Source organism: Notolepis coatsorum, assembly GCF_963971535.1.
Source record: "Notolepis coatsorum genome assembly, chromosome: 10".
NCBI classification, from domain to species: Eukaryota; Metazoa; Chordata; class Actinopteri; order Aulopiformes; family Paralepididae; genus Notolepis; species Notolepis coatsorum.
In genome coordinates this window covers 133822670-133840562 of record NC_140174.1, presented here as the reverse complement: position 1 = coordinate 133840562, position 17893 = coordinate 133822670, and the positions used below count along the sequence as shown (strand labels likewise).

Below are 17893 nucleotides of genomic sequence, written 5' to 3'. Positions count from 1 at the left end.
AATATTAAGCCAGGGGGCCTCAGAATTTAAATTAAACCAACTCAACAGAGGACGAAATGATAACGCTTGAAAATATAACTTAAAATTTGGCACAGTTAAACCACCAGATTGCCGCTCATTTTGTAAGGTAGTAAGTTTAACCTGAGCTCGCTTGCCTCGCCATATACATTTTGAGACTGCTCTATGTACATTTTCCCAATGAGCAACAGGTGGGGCAATAGGAATCATGGAACTACAGAAGTTTACTCGAGGTAATATGTTCATTTTGATAATAGAGACTCTTCCGGAAAGGGAGACAGGTATATTACACTCGATTGAGATCGTCTATGATTGACCTAATGGTTCTATTGTAGTTTACAGACAATTTTTTCAATTGAAGGAAATATATCAATACCAAGATATTTAAATTGGGTTACAACCGGGATCTCATGGTCAAGCACAGAGTTAGGAGTGGTTCTTAGGTACATTAGTGCTGATTTGGTCCAGTTTATTTTATAACTTGAAATTGAACTGAATTTTTCAAAAATGTTCAGGAGGCTTGAGAGAGACTGAGATACATTCTCCATATATAACAAGATGTCATCCGCATAAAGCGAAATATGATGATCAGTAGAATTTACAGATTGGCTTAATGTTTTCTGATTGCCGTATAGCTTGGGCTAAAGGTTCAAGGGATAAAATAAACAAGCTTGCAGAGATCGGATCCCCTTGCCTACTTCCACAAGTGATTTTGAAAGGAGGAGAACTAATATTTCCGGTTATGACACTGGCTGATGGATTAGAAAATATAATTTTTACCATATTTATATAATTTTGACCTAGTCCCATATGTTTCAGTACAGCCCAAAGATAGGTCCACTCCAGACGGTCAAAGGCCTTCTCTACGTCAACAGAGAGAACAGCTGACGACACTTTAGCTTGAGAGGCGGAGTTGACAATGTGAAGGAGACGTCGCAAATTATCAGACGAAAGCCTTTTTTTAACAAAACCACTTTGATCTGGGTGAATCAGTTTAGGTAAAAACTTTTCAAGACGGCAAGATAATACTTTAGAAAATAGTTTGGCATCTGTATTAATTAAAGAAATAGGGCGCCAATTAGAACACTGGTTTGGATCTTTACCTTTTTTTAATAAAAGAGAGATTAGGGACATATTCACGTCTCTCCCTAAGGAGCCTTTAGATATGGATATATTAATCATCTCAAGTAGTAGTGGGCCTAAGACGTCCCAGAACCGCAAATAAAATTCAGGGGGAATGCCATCCCACCCTGGAGACTTGCCTTTATTCATAGTTTCCAGAGATGTTTTGAGTTCTTGTAATGATATAGGACCACCCATTAAACTTGATTCAACTGGTGACAAAACAGAGAGGTTAATGCCACTTAAAAAGGATTCAATCTCTTCAGAGGGACGCTCGCCTTCTGTAGTATATAAATCATTATAAAATTTAGCAAATCTTGTATTGATTAATTTTGGATCTGTAAGCAGCTCACCATTTTCTGATGTAACAGTAGTAATAGTTCCTACAAGATCACTATTGCGTAGTTTGTTGGCCAGTATTTGACTCGGTCGACTACCATGAAAGTATTGGTTTACTCTACCTTTATGGATGGAGGATTCGGCTCTTTTCCTGATCAGATCGTTTAGTTCACTCTTAACATTGGCTAGTGTGGCGACAGTCTGCTGAGAGTAATGCCTCTGCTGAGATAAGTCCAAGGTAGACAGCATGGTTTCTAATTCCGATATTCGTTTTAGCTGAGATTTATTAAGACTTGAAGAGAAAGTAATAGCATTATTTCTGACAAAGCCTTTAGTAGCGTCCCAAAGTATCCTGAAATCATCCACAGAGTTATTATTAATCATTAAAAATTGGGCTAGCTCAGACTGAAATTGCTCACAGAATGCTGGATTATCCAATAAAGAGCAGTTAAAGCGCCATCTTGTGGCCTTTTTCTTAGCCTGGCTGAATTGAAATTGACAGAAATAGGCATGGTGATCTGATAAACTCATAGGTCAGATTTAAAAAAAAAATACATCTGAAAATAAGGATGCTGATATTAAAACTAAATCAATACGGGAAAATGATAGATGTCTATTAGAGAAAAAAATTTACTCCCTGTTGCCTGGATTATGAACCCGCCAAATATCAATAAGATTAAAGTCAGATAGCAAGTGCTTTAAAGCGTTTGTCGAGCGAGCATTATGATTAACTGCTTTTGATTTATCCCAGGTATGATCCAAAACAGAATTCATATCTGACCCAATAATCAACTGGAAATCAGCTAGTTCCATTAGGATTTTATTCAATGATTGAAAAAAGTCTGGTTCATAACAGTTGGGTGCATAGACATTAATAAACGAAATTTTTTTACCATTATGAATACATTTTAGAAAAGCTATTCTTCCTTCTTGATCACTGCCTTTGCCTATGATGGTAATTTTGCATTTTTTATCAATGATTATAGCAACCCCTTTGGTTTTATTCAAAGCTGAAGCAGAAGAAGCCACTTTATAACGCTGATTTTTGTGCATATCTCTTTCAAGCAAGTGCGTTTCTTGAAACATGCATATTTCAACTCGATTTCTTGATATAGTATCAAGACAGCTAGCCCTTTTAATGGAATTGTTAAGACCTTTATATGCACATAAGGGAAAAAAAGGCCCATATAACCCACCCCATCTTAAAAAAAAAAGTCTGTAAGAATATTAAAAAAAAACAGTATAAAAACTTTAAAAACAAAACAAAAAAAACAAAGGTGATTGGTGCCCCTCCCACGTAGATCCTCCCAACCCTGTATATCTAACACAGGGTTGTGACATAGCTGCAAAAGGAAGCTCATCTCCTCATGTCCCAGTGGGTTGTGCTGGTCAGCTCTGTGCAATTGGAGTAAACAGTATTGATTAACAGGTGTCTAAGCAACTATTCAGTTGGAATATATCTTTATGACATTTGTCAAATTGATAAAAATAACGTTAAAAAAAAAAAAACTTTGTGTTTATCCAATTAATAAGTAGACTTAGATAGCTTAACTATGTCCCTCTGCACAGAGAGGCCCCGCAGAACTACACCACCCAGATTAATCCTATGATGGACTATGCAGATGGTAGGTTAAGATAAAAGAAAAAAAGAAAATAACTGAAGAAAAAATAAAAACTATGAAGAGCAGCAGGTAAATGGCCAAAAGTATAAAAATTACTTTTACATTGTTGGTATCACCATTAAATAATTGGTGTTCTTGAGTGAAAGTAAAAACAAATAAGAAACAGCAATAATAAATAGTACTGATAATATCGCCTATAGTAGCATTTTATTTAACCATCAAAATATGGTGACTATGAATGTGTGATATTGTCTATATCATCTGTTAAGTATTATGTTAATGCAAGTGTTTATATACTAAACTATAGTAAATTTTGTTTGAGGAGAATTTTAGTAATGGAAAAACAAATAATGAAACGAAAAAAAACAGGAAGAAAACAAGTAATTAATAATAATAATACTAATAATAATAACAAAGAAGGTAGTAATATACACGCTAGATTAACTTTTTTTCTTTTTTGCTGGAAAACTCAAATGACAAAACGATTAAATGTAAAAAAAAGAAAAAAATATATATATATACATACACATATATATATACACACATATATATGCCTATGCAAAGGAAGTAAACAAAAGAAAGGGGGAGAAAGTAGAACATAAATATTATTAAGTAACCAATATTTAACACTAAACGAAATTCATAAAATAATAATCATTAATTTCAAAGGAGTGCTCATGGGTAGAACTAAGTAATAAATAAAAAATAAAAAAGAGAGAAAGTGTGGAACGACTATGGAAAACCTTTATATGGAGCATATGCAAGTGTGTTAAGCTAATTATTATAAAAAACATTGAAACAAAACAAAAAAAAGCCTATTGTTGAAGTAATGAGAATTTCAGATATAAAATTATAAATAGTAAATATACCAAAACCCTCCTCAAAACACCAAAACAAGAAATATTAATGACCTATAGTTATAGCACTAACGAAATGTTGTATGCCTAATAGTAATCATAAAAAAAAGAAAGAAAAAAAAGCTGAATAGCTAATCATAATAATTATGAAGGAAATTAAAACCAAAGATAGGCTATAAACTGTAGATGCCTAGAAAAGAGAGGGGATTTGCAATAAGGCCTATTAACACTCTGATCGCCAGGCTTAAATTCAAAATAAACCATCCCATGCCAGCTCTATTTGTCTATGGGGATGTTTACCTTCTTTGCATGGCTATAACTTTTTAAATTGTATTGCTAAATTGACATTACTATGGCCCATTCAACGTCCTATATCTATTGTTCAGGGTGTAGCAACGTTATACTTTTTCATTCACATATTCATACTAAAATACGGTCTAAGTCGACTTAAACCCCAACAATAATGTTGACTGACAGGCAAAGAGAAGGGATCCCCATGACATTGATTCAACACAACTTACTTCTTCTACCTTGCATGACTATGGAAAGTAAGGTGAAGTTTGGGGTTGGGGGCCTGGCGTTTGCTGGTTTCCTCATGGTGGCGAGGTCGCCGGGACATTCTCGCCGCCGTGCATGGTGGTGTGAGTGGCATGGTGGGCTGTTTGTGTTTTCCTTCGGTCATGACGTGCTTTATCAGGGTGTGTGTCTTGGATGGGGATGTGGTGGGGATTGATATGTGGGGTGTTTGGGGGACTGGCCGTTTCCGGGGGGGGGGGGGGGGGGGGGGTTTACATGCCTTCAAGCAACACTGTATTTATTGTACTTATTTTATGCCCATTCTTATGTCTGCATGTGCTACGTTGCACTACTTTTATACGTATTCTTATGTCTGCACTTTATGCATTGCTTTTATTCTGTCAACTGTATGCTAATTTATGCCTATGTTCATTTCATTCTATTTGCTGTGGTGCACTTTGGGCTGCGGTCCATGTGTGAAAGGTGCTATATAGATAGTTATTATTATTTATTATTATTATATTGTACAAAATGTATGCATTGAAATGTCTAAGTCTCGACGATATTGAAAATGAGGGTGACCTCAATTGTCCTTTTCGAGAATAAATAATGGTTTGAATATTTATAAGAGACTCAATCGGGCTTACTTTCACTTGACAGGAAGTAGAGGGGACGTCCAGGAGCAGCTGCTTCCTGTAGAAAGGTCCTCTATCTTCACTGTGAAATAGAAGACAATACCAGTGGTGGAACAAGTACACAGTACCTTTACTTAAGTAAAGATAGAAATACCCAGATAAAATAGTACTCGGGTAAAAGTAAAAGTCCTCTGTTCAAAATTATACTTAACACTTTGATTGCCTAAGGCTAAATTCATGATATACCATAGGTTGCCAGCTCTATTTGTCTATGTAGAAGTTCCCCTTCTTTGCAGGGCTATAACTTTTTAAATTCTATTGCTAAATTGCCATTATTAGGGCCCATTCAATGTCCTATATGTATTGTTCAGGGTGTATGAACGTTAAACTTTTTCATTCACATATTCATACTAAAATATGATCTAAAGTATAAGTATGTTTTCATCTCTTTCTGCAGCTTTCTCCAGAACGTGATTTATATCCCCAAATGCATTATATTGATGATCAAATACAGTTTGATAGCAATCGGCGCGATATAAAAAAATCCAACTGGACGGACTTCTGGAAGTTACTACACGTAATCTGATGTTGACCGGATGGCCGAGGGGGCGTTTATAATTCCGTGGGCAGCGTTATACCATTCATCTAATGTGGGTCAAATGTTCATCATAGCAGTTAGTATCGTACACATTGAAAAATAACGCTGAATCTTACCGTATCTTCCTCGCGCCGTTGGGCGATGAGCGTGGAACAGACATTTTCCTATTATGGGATATAGAAATATCCGGTCCATTTCCAGGTTGTATAATAATATATACGTCCAAATCATGTTGTTTTTTCGAGTTATTTGCAGCGATCGATGTTCACTGTGTGAAGACTGAGTCTCTCTAACACTAGCGAGTGCCCGGACCCCATATGGAGTGAGTCCTACCGGGTTAAAGGTAACATCCGTTTTTTCGATCTGCCGATCGGCCACCAGATGGCAGTCTTGAACCGCTAGAGGATTGAGAGGAGATCACACTTATGTCTCAGGGCCCCGGAAAGGAAATATGATTCCGATCACAGATTTTTGAAATATTGATATCAAAGACGAGTTACGGCGTCTTCGGCAACTTGAGCATGGCGGGGAAGGACGCCTAAAAGCGTCTTCCGGCAGTTAAAGTGTTAAGTAACATTTGAGAAGTATCTGTGTATGTAATTTTGTTTCAAAGAACTGATGGGTTCAAATAAATGGAGTAGAGTGAAAAGTACAAGATCTCCTTTGAAAGTTCCCTAAAAATGAAAATACTCAAGTAAAGAGCAAGTACCTCAAATACGTACTTAAAGGAAAACTCCAACATTTTGGAAAATTAGCTTATTTGGCATCTACCCTGGAGTTAGACAAGAAGATACATACCCTTTTTCTTCTCTATGCATGCAGTAGGAGTAGGAAGACGCGCACCGTTAGCCTAGTTTAGCGTCAGTCACTGGAAGTAGGTTCCTCCATTAGCCTAGTTCCAAACGACTTCCTATTCCTACTGCATGCACAGAGAATAAAAAGGTATGCATCTTCTTGTCTAACTCCAGGGTTCCCAAAATGTTGGAGTGTTAAGATAAATACCTTTTTCTTCTCTGTGCATGCAGTAGGAGTAGGAAGACGCTCACCGTTAGCCTAGCTTAGCGTCAGTCACTGGAAGTAGGTTCCTCCATTAGCCTAGTTCCCAACGTCTTCCTACTCCTACTGCATGCACAGAGAAGAAAAAAGGTATGCATCTTCTTGTCTAACTCCAGGGTAAATGGCAAATAAGCTAATTTCCCAAAATGTTGGAGTTGTCCTTTAAGTACAGTAATAAAAACATGTTACTTTCCACCACTGGACAAGTAACAAACAAACAGAGGATTTTGTAATGATAGGTGCTATCATAGCTGCTACCACTAAGTGGCAGTATAACATCATGCAACCTGTTACTATGGTTACTGGTAGGGCTATATAATTAGGGCACCTGTGTACAACCTGCAGACAATAAACAGCTGGCTGAAGCAAGCATAAAGAACTAACCTAACTAACTAAAAGTGTCTTAATGATAGTAGACTACAATCTTTACATGGTACCAGGAGTAAAAGCAAGAAGATGGAATCATCATCATCATTTAAACCGCCCGGCACATTGAAACTGACGGGAAATGTGGATGCAAATTGGAGAGCGTTCAAACAGCAATTCCTGCTGTATCTCGCCGCTGCTGGAGTGGACAAGAGTGTAGATGCGAGGAAAATAGCCATGCTACTCACCATCGCCGGCACAGAGGCAATAGAGGTCTTCAACACCTTTGTGTATGCTGAGCCCGAGGATGGAGACAAGTTTGACAAAGTCATCCAAAAGTTTGACGAGCACCGCTTGTCAAGAAAAAATGAAACGTATGAGAGGTACATCTTTCGTTGCCGTTTTCAGAACCCGGGTGAGTCATTTGATAACTTTCTCACCGATCAAGATAAAGGCAAAGTCCTGCAATTTTGGTGCTCTCAGAGACTCTATGGTAAGAGATCAGATAGTGTTGGGGACTAATGAGAAGAAAATCAAGGAGAAATTGTTGAGGGAAATGGACCTCACGTTGGAGTGCGCTATACGGATATGTCAAGCCAGTGAGCTAGCGCGTCAACATTCAATTACGTTCAGTGAGCATGCGCACGGAGCAGAGTGCCAGGAGAGCGAGGCAGTGAACACCCTGTCCGCGAGAGAAGGGCGATGGAACAAATATAGAGACAAGGATGACAAAACTAACATTAAAGACACTGACCGAGAGATGTTCAATTGTAAGAGGTGTGGTGAAAAACACAAACCAAGACAATGTCCTGCTTATGGGAAGATGTGTGCCAAATGTAAGGGACAAAACCATTATGCAAGAATGTGTCAATCCAAGAAAAAAGGACGGGGTGTGAGAACAGTGCAAGAAACGGATGACACTGACAGTGATGATGCATTATTTATAGGGATGCACGGAAATTCTTGGCCGAAACCGATACCGAAAATAGAAAACAGTTGGCCGAAAACCGAAAGCCGGAAATGATTCATAGAATAGAATTTTTTTTTACCAATGTTGTGGAACATTATGATTATGGAAAAATGTATGATTATGGCTAAACTTAACTTAAATAATAAATAATCACTATTATGGGTCCATAAAACATTTATTCAGCACTTCTGAATGCATACAGTACATTAATTCCATCTTTTCTCTAGCTGCCGCAGCGGACATCTGTGCTCTACTGAGCGCACCTTTCTAGTCCCAGATGAATGTGCTCTCTTGACTTTGGCACAGTAGACGCGCGACAGACAGCGTCAATGTGAGAAACACAATCCCCCCTCCCTCTCGCTCTGAATAATATGCATATTAGATCACTCAGTGATTAACCGCGACGGGCATATAGTAAATAAGGATATAAAAGCATGTTAAAGACGCATTTATTGGACGCATTGCGCGCAGAGTTTACATAGAAACAGCGCGACTCCCGACAGCGCGACATCATCACAACAACACACGTTAGGTTACAGGTTTCTGTTTCGTGATATATTTTCGGTGAAAAAACTCTTTCGGCCAAAAGCCGAAAGGCCATTTTTTGCCATTTTCGGCCGAAAACTTTCGGTTGCCGAAATTTCGGTGCATCCCTAATTATTTATTGGTATGGTTTCATGTGAGGCAGATACTGACAGCACACAGCCCTCAGATTTGCGGGATACAGCCCATACTGTAAACGCTGTAGGTGATGACAGATGGATTGATGATGGTCAATGGGACAATCGTGACCTTTAAAATTGACACAGGGGCTGAAGCTAACTTAATAAATGAAAATGATCTCAAAGCACTTAGTGAGAAGCCTAGAAAAAGTCACAAAACTGACGGCTTACCCTTTGTTGGCAGGCAATAACAACAAAGGGTGGATGTAGACTTAAGGTCACAGCGAAAGACAAGCAGCACAACCTTTTGTTTACCATTGTGCCTGATGGTCATGATTCTCTCCTAGGAGGCAAAGCGGATAAATAGTGAAAAAATAACAGAACTACAGTGTGAGGGAAGTGCAGACATAGTCAATAAATATCAGTCTGTCTTCAAAGGTCATGGAACATTACCTTTCACTTACAAGATTACGCTCAAAGATGATGCATTGCTAAGCCTGTAGTGCATGCCCCACGAAGAGTGCCAGCACCTCTCAGAGCTGGCTTGAAAAAAGAGCTGGACAGAATGACACAAATGGGTGTGATTGAGCGAGTGGAGGAGCCCACAGACTGGGTGAATTCCATAACATGTGTTAAGAAAAAAATCACAAAGGACTTACGAGTCTGCCTTGATCCCAAAGATCTGAATGAGAATATTAAGAGAGAACATTATCAGATCCCCAAACGAGAAGAGATACAGAGCGAGATGACAGGTGCACAGTACTTTAGCAAACTAGATGCTTCACATGGATTTTGGCAGCTGAAGCTGGACCCAGAAAGCAGCAAGTACACCACCTTCCATACACCATTTGGGCGTTACCGTTTCTTAAGGCTCCCGTTTGGCATCAAATCGGCCCCTGAGATCTTCCATAGGGCGATGGAGTCAATAATAGAGTGGCACCAGAGTATACATCAATGATTTGGTGGTCTGGGGAAGTACGCGCCGTCAACATGATGAAAGACTCGAGAGTCTCTTACAAAGAGTAAGAAAGAATGGACTAAAATTAAAACAGAAAGAAATGTCTTTTTGGTGTTACAGAGATGACCTTCTTGGGAGACAAACTGTCAGGAGAGGGGGTGGGGCCTGACCAGTCAAAAGTGCAGGCCATACTGGACATGCCACCTCCCACGGACAAAAAAGGGCCATGGGAATGATCAACTTTTTGGGTAAGTTCATTCCTAATCTTACCTCCAAGACAGCATGCCTCAGAGAGTTGTTGCAGCACAACACAGTGTTTGAGTGGACTGCTCGGCATGACAAAGAATGGAGAAGGATGAAGGAGACTATGACTACTGAGCCAGTCCTCACATTCTTTGATCCTGCAAAACCAACCAAACTCTCCACCGATGCCTCAAAAGATGGCTTGGGAGCTGTGCTGTTGCAATTGAACAGAGGCTAATGGCAACCTGTAGCATATGCGTCAATGACAGAGACAGAGCAACACTATGCACAAATTGAGAAAGAGACTTTAGGCTTAGTGTTTGGGTGTGGGAAGTTTCACACTTATGTGTATGGATTGCCAACCTTTACAGTAGAGACTGACCACAAACCACTCATATCGATCAGAAAAAAGAACCTCAATGATATGTCCCCCAGAATTCAGCGCATGATGTTGGCGTTACAGCGCTATGATTTTGATCTTATTTACACGCCAGGGAAATACATTGTGCTAGCGGATGCGTTGTCAAGGTCACCGGCTCCAAGTGGTGATACACCAGTCAGCGCTATAACCGCTGAGGTTGAAATACACGTCAACATGGTGACTGCATTGCTCCCCGCCTCGGATGTCATGTTACAGCACATTGTGGAGGAGACTGCAAAGGACCCGCTGCTGCAGAAAGTGGTCCACCTTATCCAAAATGGTTGGTCAAAGGGAGTCTGTCCACAGTTCTATCCAGTGCGTACAGATCTGTGTGTAGCTGATGGACTGGTACTGAGACAAAATACAATCGTCATTCCTCAGTCTATGCGCCAGGACATGCTTCGTCGTATTCATGAGGGACATCTAGGCATGGAGAAATGCAAAAGGAGAGCAAGAGAAGTAGTGTATTGGCCAGGCATCAATAGGGACATTGAGGAAATGATACAGAAGTGTGACACATGTCTCAACATCACTACAAACAAACCAAAGAGCCAATGCTGGTAGCAGACCTTCCCACTGTACCGTGGCAAAAGGTGGGCACTGATTTGTTTCATCTACAAGGCAAGGACTTTATTCTGGTGATTGATTATTTTTCGAATTACCCAGAAGTAGCGCAGCTTTCCAGCACGTCAGCAGTCTGTCATCACACACATGAAAGTGTTTTTCGCCAGGTATGGAATCCCACAATGTGTAGTCAGTGACAATGGTCCACAATATGACTGTGGGGAGTTCAGAGACTTTGCAGAGCACCGTATGGGTTTAAACATATTACCTCTAGCCCCTTGTATCCACAGGCTAATGGACAGGCTGAAAAGGGGGTCCAGATTATTAAGAGGCTGTTTAAAAAGGCAAGAGACAGTAACACTGACCCATGCCTGGCTTTGCTAAGCTACAGGGCAACACCTCTGGAGTGTGGAGCATCCCCTGCTGAGCTCCTCATGCATCACAAGTTGCGCACCACGCTTCCACACATTCCAGATGAAAAGGACATGGGCAGGGACACCAAAGAACTGTCCGACAAGAGGATGAGACTCAAGCACAGACAGAAACTGAACTATGACAAAACAACAAGGGGACTGGAGCCCCTGCAGAAAAACGATGCTGTGAGGATCGAGGGTCCTGATTTCTGGACCAGGAAAGCAACAGTCCTCAGGGAAGTAGATCCCAGGTAATTCGCTGTAGAGACTGAGAATGGACAAGTGTTTAGGAGAAATAGGAGGAGTCTGTTGAAGACTCAGGAGGACACAGAGAAACCAAGCGGGGACACTGAATCTGAACTATCACAACACGGTGGTGATGCAGCAGACATGCAACACACTGAGCCTCCTTCACCTTCCACAATGGCTGAGACATTGAGAAGGTCTTCTAGACCTAAGAAACCACCTGCGAGACTCATAGAACATTGTTGAATTGTTGATAGTGTTGAAGGAGAAGGTTTGTATGGTGGACACATTGTGGTTGGTGTTTATTTTAATAATAATAATAATAATAATAATAATAATAATAATAATAATAATAATAATAATAATAATAATAATAATAATAATAATAATAATAATAAGGTTATGCTCACCTGTTTGGAAAGAGAAGTGTTGATAGTTGATTTAGTGATATTGGTGATGATTGATTGATTGAAAACTTTATTAACAGATTGCAGAATGGGTACAGTACAGTACAGCTCAATACATACAATTGTTAAGGGGATGCAGACCAGAGAAAGACTTTCGTCTTGTTTACATCAGGGTCCCCCATTTTCAATTCATCGTAAAAGAATGGAGAAGGTTACGTATTATTGTATGTTGACATGGTTATGTATTATTGTATGGTTGACACATTGTTGACACAAGGTGATTTATTTGACTGATGTTATGCTCACCTGTTTGGAAAGAGGATGTAATGATAGGTGCTATCATAGCTGCTACCACTAAGTGGCAGTATAACATCATGCAACCTGTTACTATGGGTACTGGTAGGGCTATATAATTAGGGCACCTGTGTACAACCTGCAGACAAACAGCTGGCTGAAGCAAGCATAAAGAACTAACCAAGTGTCTTAATGATAGTAGACTACAATCTTTACAGATTTCTCAACCTTTAAGGAACCCAAACTGTTAACAAAACATTTCAGAGCATATAGGTGAGTAAGAAACCTTGGTCCCATAATATGGCTCAGCCCTTATGACCAGTTATCACATCCCAAGCACCTATCGCTACCTGTCAGGCTGTATCGTCTGGTCCCTCTCTCCACGGCAGGTCCCACAGTAATCTCCCATCTGCGTGTAGACCTCCATGGTCCGAGCCTCGCTGACGACCAGCAGGTTGGTGATGAGAGCAGGAGGCTGAGGGCCGCAGCTCAGAGTCAGGGCGCACAGAGAACCGTCCTCTGTCTGCTCCAACAGCACCGGGATACGCCTGAGAGGATGGGAGGGGAGAGAGAGAAAGAGAGAGAGAAAGACAGACAGAAAAACCAGAGCTATTATTTGGGCACTTTTCCGGACATAAGCCTAGAGGTCAATTCATTAGCATGGTGGCCCCCCACCCACTGGAACTCTCTCCCGACTGAGATCCGCTCCGTCCCATCCTGGGACTCCTTCAAGACAGCCCTGAAAACCCACCTGTTCATTAAGGCATATGACCTCTAGTCATCTCCCTGTCCTTTATTGTTATTATTATCTATTTAGTTTATTACTTATGAGACACAGGCATTCTCAAGTAACAATGTTCTCACAAGGCTACGGCTTGCTACCTACAGTCTACAGAGTCAGACAGCTGACCCTTTAAAAGGCAATCAGCGATGCAATGATTTAGATATAGAATAACAAGCTGACATACTCGCTGGCTGCATCTTTCTCTGCGAGACTCAGGTCCTCTGTGCTGTTGTTGTCCATGTGGACGGACAGTAGGACATCGGACAACTGTGATTCCTGACTCCTGCAGGTCCATGTCGACTGTCCGTTGACTTCAGGTAATGTCACGCTGTTGTCACACATTGTCATGTTTTGGGAGCAGGTTAAATCTCAGACAAAAAACCGACACAGTTGATGGTGGTTAAAGTTACACTCGCTAACCAGAATAAATTACCGTGGATGACATATCGGTTTGCAAAAAGCAATATCGACGCACGAGAAGGATTCCGTTATGATAGTCTTAACTAGCTGACGTTAAGCTAGTCAGTGAGCTAATGAGCTGTGCAACATATTGATGTGCCTCTTGTCAGTATCACGAGTAAAATGCGTGGACATTATATATTCCTTGTGAAACAGGCTGACATTGCAGTAGTAGTAATAATAACTACTAGCTAACAGTAAGATGCACCGACGTTTGTTGTTGAAATGACGTCATGTCAACGCGACAAGCTGCCAGACAGGACCCGCCCGCGTGTTGCTTTTTAACAGCGGAGGAGTGCAAGAATGTGACAATTTGACCATGTGACCGCGGCAGCGCGAGAGAGCGGCAATGCGGAAATAGGCTGTCTATTGCCATTCTCTAAGACAAACGCTAACCTTAACCAGCTCCTTAACAGCGCCTAAACTTAACCGTTCTAACCTTAACCAACTCCGAAACAATGCCTAACCTTAACCTTAACCTTAACCAAGCCTAACCTTAACCTTAACCATAGAAAGAATATTGCCATTCTCTAAGACAAACTCTAACCTTAACCAGCTCCTTAACAGCGCCTAAACTTAACCGTTCTAACCTTAACCAACTCCGAAACAATGCCTAACCTTAACCTTAACCATAACCATGCCTAACCTTAACCTTAACCATAGAAAGAATATTGCCATTCTCTAAGACAAACTCTAACCTTAACCAGCTCCTTAACAGCGCCTAAACTTAACCGTTCTAACCTTAACCAACTCCGAAACAATGCCTAACCTTAACCTTAACCATGCCTAACCTTAACCGGCGAAAGAATACACGTTAAAAAAAATAATTTTGATGGGATTCGAACTTGTCAACAACGGACCGCTGCGCTGCCAGGTGAGCTGAGCTTCTAATGAAAATCATGGCGGATTAGGGCGGTTACATAATGCCGCAAGCTCTGCCGCTCCGCTCTGCGGTTGCCGCGCCTGCCGCGGGGCGTGTCGCAGCCAATCAGGGAAAACGCGGAAGCAACGGCAGCACTGCTCCGCTGTTAATAAGCAATAGGCGACCCGCCCGCGTGCCGTAGAGTGCGTCGCGTTTCTCTGATTGGCCATGACGCCCATGTGACCGCGGCGTGCGGCAGCTGTAGAGCGGAAGTAGGCTGCTGCCTTCATAGATATATATAGAACACTAGATAGCTTACCCGCGCTGCCCATAGATATATATAGAACTATATCTATGGCGCTGCCGGCCAATGGAGAGCGACGTCGTCGTAGGGCCGCCATCTTGCTCGAGTCAGCCTTGAGTGAGAGTGAGTGAGCTGCACAGACAAAAATACTCATAACTCGCTGAAATATTGACGGATTTACAAACGGGTTGGTTTGCTATAAACATCAATGATGTAGTTATGATACTGCATACTTATAAAAATGTTTTTTTTAAAGATGTTTTTTTTACAAACCCGTTATTTCAGCGAGTTATGAGTATTTTTGTCTGTGCAGCTCACTCACTCTCACTCAAGGCTGACTCGAGCAAGATGGCGGCGGTTCAGTGACGCTGGTGACTCCGCCTTAAGCTATCTAGTGTTCTATATATATCTATGGCTGCCTCCACGTCAAGAAAGACAGACAGGCATTCTATTGCCATGCTCTGTGACAAACCCTAACCTTAACCAACTCCGAAATAATGCCTAACCTTAACCCTAACCTTAACTTAACCCTAACCTTAACCAACTCCGAAATAATGCCTAACCTTAACCCTAACCTTAACTTAACCCTAACCTTAACCAACTCTGAAATAATGCCTAACCTTAACCCTAACCTTAACTTAACCCTAACCTTAACCAACTCCGAAAGAATGCCTAAACTTAACCGGCGAAAGAATGCACGTTTATAGCGAGAGATGATAAACGTAAAAAAGAAAAAAGAAATTGAAGTGATTCGAACTTGTCACCAACCGCACCGCAGGCTCCACAGGAAGGGCGGCGAACGAGTTGAGCTAAGCGTCGATGGAAAAACAGCGGGGATTACGGCTGCATAATGCCGCAGCTCTGCCGCTCCGCTCCGCGCGTGTTGCGGCCAATCAGGGAAAACGCGGAAGCACTCGGCAGCACTCTTCGGCTGAGATTAAAGAATAGGCGACCCGCCCCGGGGCAGACGCGTGATTACATATGCACGCCGCATTTCTCGGAGACGCTCTCTGATTGGCCTACGCCTGTTTCTACACTGGTTAAGTTTAGGCACTCTTCGAAGTTGGTTAAGGTTAGAGTTTGTCTTAGAGCGTGACGGCAAGTTCTTTCGACGGTTAAGCTTAGGCACTCTTTCGAAGTTAAGGTTAGAGTTTGTCTTAGAGCATGGCGATAGAACGCCAGGTAGTTTGCAGGCTGTTTGACGAGGAAATGGGCAAAGACACAGCTCGTCACGGATTGGGCAAACGCGTCAGTGGCCAATCAGAGAGCGTCAGTCAGTGCCAATCAGAGAGCGTCTGCCAGAAATGCGGCGTGCATATGTAATCACGCCTGACGCCCCGCGTTATTTTTTTTCCGTAGCCGCATTTTGAGGAGACGCTCTCTGATTGGCCACTTCATGTGACATGTGCGCCCAATCGTGTGACGCCTGTTTCTACACCGGATATAGCATAGCATTATGAATGAATGTGGATGAGAGGCGTTATTTCTAAACCTAGCCGCATTTCTGGCAGACGCTTTCTGATTGGCACTGACTGACACTCTCTGATTGGCCACTGACGCGTTTGCCCAATCGCGTGACGAGCTGTGTCTTTGTCCATTTCCATGTCAAACAGCCTGCAAACTACCTGGCGTTCTATCGCCATGCTCTAAGACAAACTCTAACCTTAACCAACTTCGAAAGAGTGCCTAAGCTTAAAGGGGAACTCCAACATTTTGGGAAATTAGCTTATACATCTTCCCTGGAGTTAGACAAGAAGATACATACCTTTTTTGTCTCTGTGCGTGCATTTTAGCTTTGGGAATAGACGCTCCGTTAGCATAGCTTAGCTTCATCACTGGAAGTGGGGGAGGGTTAGAGCCTTACAGTGCCTTACAGTGTATTGCAAGGTCTGACATTGACCAAACTTGATATGCATGACCTTGGTGGGCTCTAGGTCAACTCCTGAAAAGGGGGTCAATGTCAGACCTTGCAATCAAAAGTTAGGGGCGCACTGAAATTATGGCAAGGGTTATTAGCCCTCTAACTTTTGATTGCAAAGTCTGACATTGACCCCCTTTTCAGGAGTTGACCTAGAGCCCACCAAGGTCATGCATATCAAGTTTGGTCAATGTCAGACCTTGCAATACACTGTAAGGCACTGTAAGGCTATAACCCTCCCCCACTTCCAGTGATGAAGCTAAGCTATGCTAACGGAGCGTCTATTCCCAAAGCTAAAATGCACGCACAGAGACAAAAAAGGTATGTATCTTCTTGTCTAACTCCAGGGAAGATGTTAAATAAGCTAATTTCCCAAAATGTTGGAGTTCCCCTTTAACCATCGAAATAACTTGCCGTCGCGCTCTAAGACAAACTCTAACCTTAACCAACTTCGAAAGAGTGCCTAAGCTTAACCAGTGTAGAAACGGGCGTCGGCCAATCAGAGAGTGTCTTGCCAGAAATGCGGCTAGGTTTCGAAATAACGCGGATGAGAGCAGGGGCGTTTTTAGGGTTAGAAAAATGTGGGGGCTTCAGCAATTTTAGAGTAATTAGAGATGAATACTGAAGAACTAGAATCATTAGAGGTTCTCAAAGTGAGGTCCATGTCCATGAGAGGGATCTGGGCAGTCCCCATATAGAAAATTCAAAGTTAACAGGACCAAATCATCAGTTTCTTATTCATTTATTTAACCTTTATTTAGCCAGATAAAACATTGATCTGGTCCAAGAGTCCCCAACAGGAGTACAAATAGATATATATACACATATATATACATATATATATATATAATATATATACTGTACATACATACACACATATACACCAATAACAAAATAAAAACACAGTTAAGAATCATACACATAAGCAAATAAACAAACAAACATATGCACAGCCTATGTACAAAAGAAATAAACAGTTAATCTCTAGTCTTTACAGTTTTCTTCAATTGCATAAACACTCAAATCAAAAGTATTACACAATTATCAAAACCTTACACTCAAGGAGCAAAACATAGGCCCAGATTTGCACCCCTATAAGCACAATGTCAGCCTCACACTTTTTGCAAAACAATACACACAGTGATTTGCAAAACAGTAAACACACTTGCATTATGATCAAAACGGCAAAAAAGAACTTCATCAATGACAAAACTGAGGAAAACAAAAACAAACCACGTGAACTTTGGAAATTACTAAAC

At 41.3% G+C, this 17893-nt stretch overlaps 1 protein-coding gene across 1 annotated transcript in view; it reads right to left on the bottom strand.

Moving 5' to 3' along the window:
• cUnh10orf88 (chromosome Un C10orf88 homolog) overlaps window positions 1-13753 on the bottom strand; it is a 49506-nt gene extending 35753 nt beyond the window's left edge. Inside the window, exons 1-3 of the mRNA XM_084322873.1 lie at window positions 13276-13753; window positions 12658-12855; window positions 5122-5191 (exon numbers count right to left, since the gene is read on the bottom strand). Coding sequence (XP_084178999.1) covers window positions 5122-5191; window positions 12658-12855; window positions 13276-13439 — 432 coding nt within the window. The 5' untranslated portion in view covers window positions 13440-13753. The remainder of the gene's footprint in view (window positions 1-5121; window positions 5192-12657; window positions 12856-13275) is intronic.
• Between the last annotated feature and the right edge of the window lie 4140 nt (window positions 13754-17893).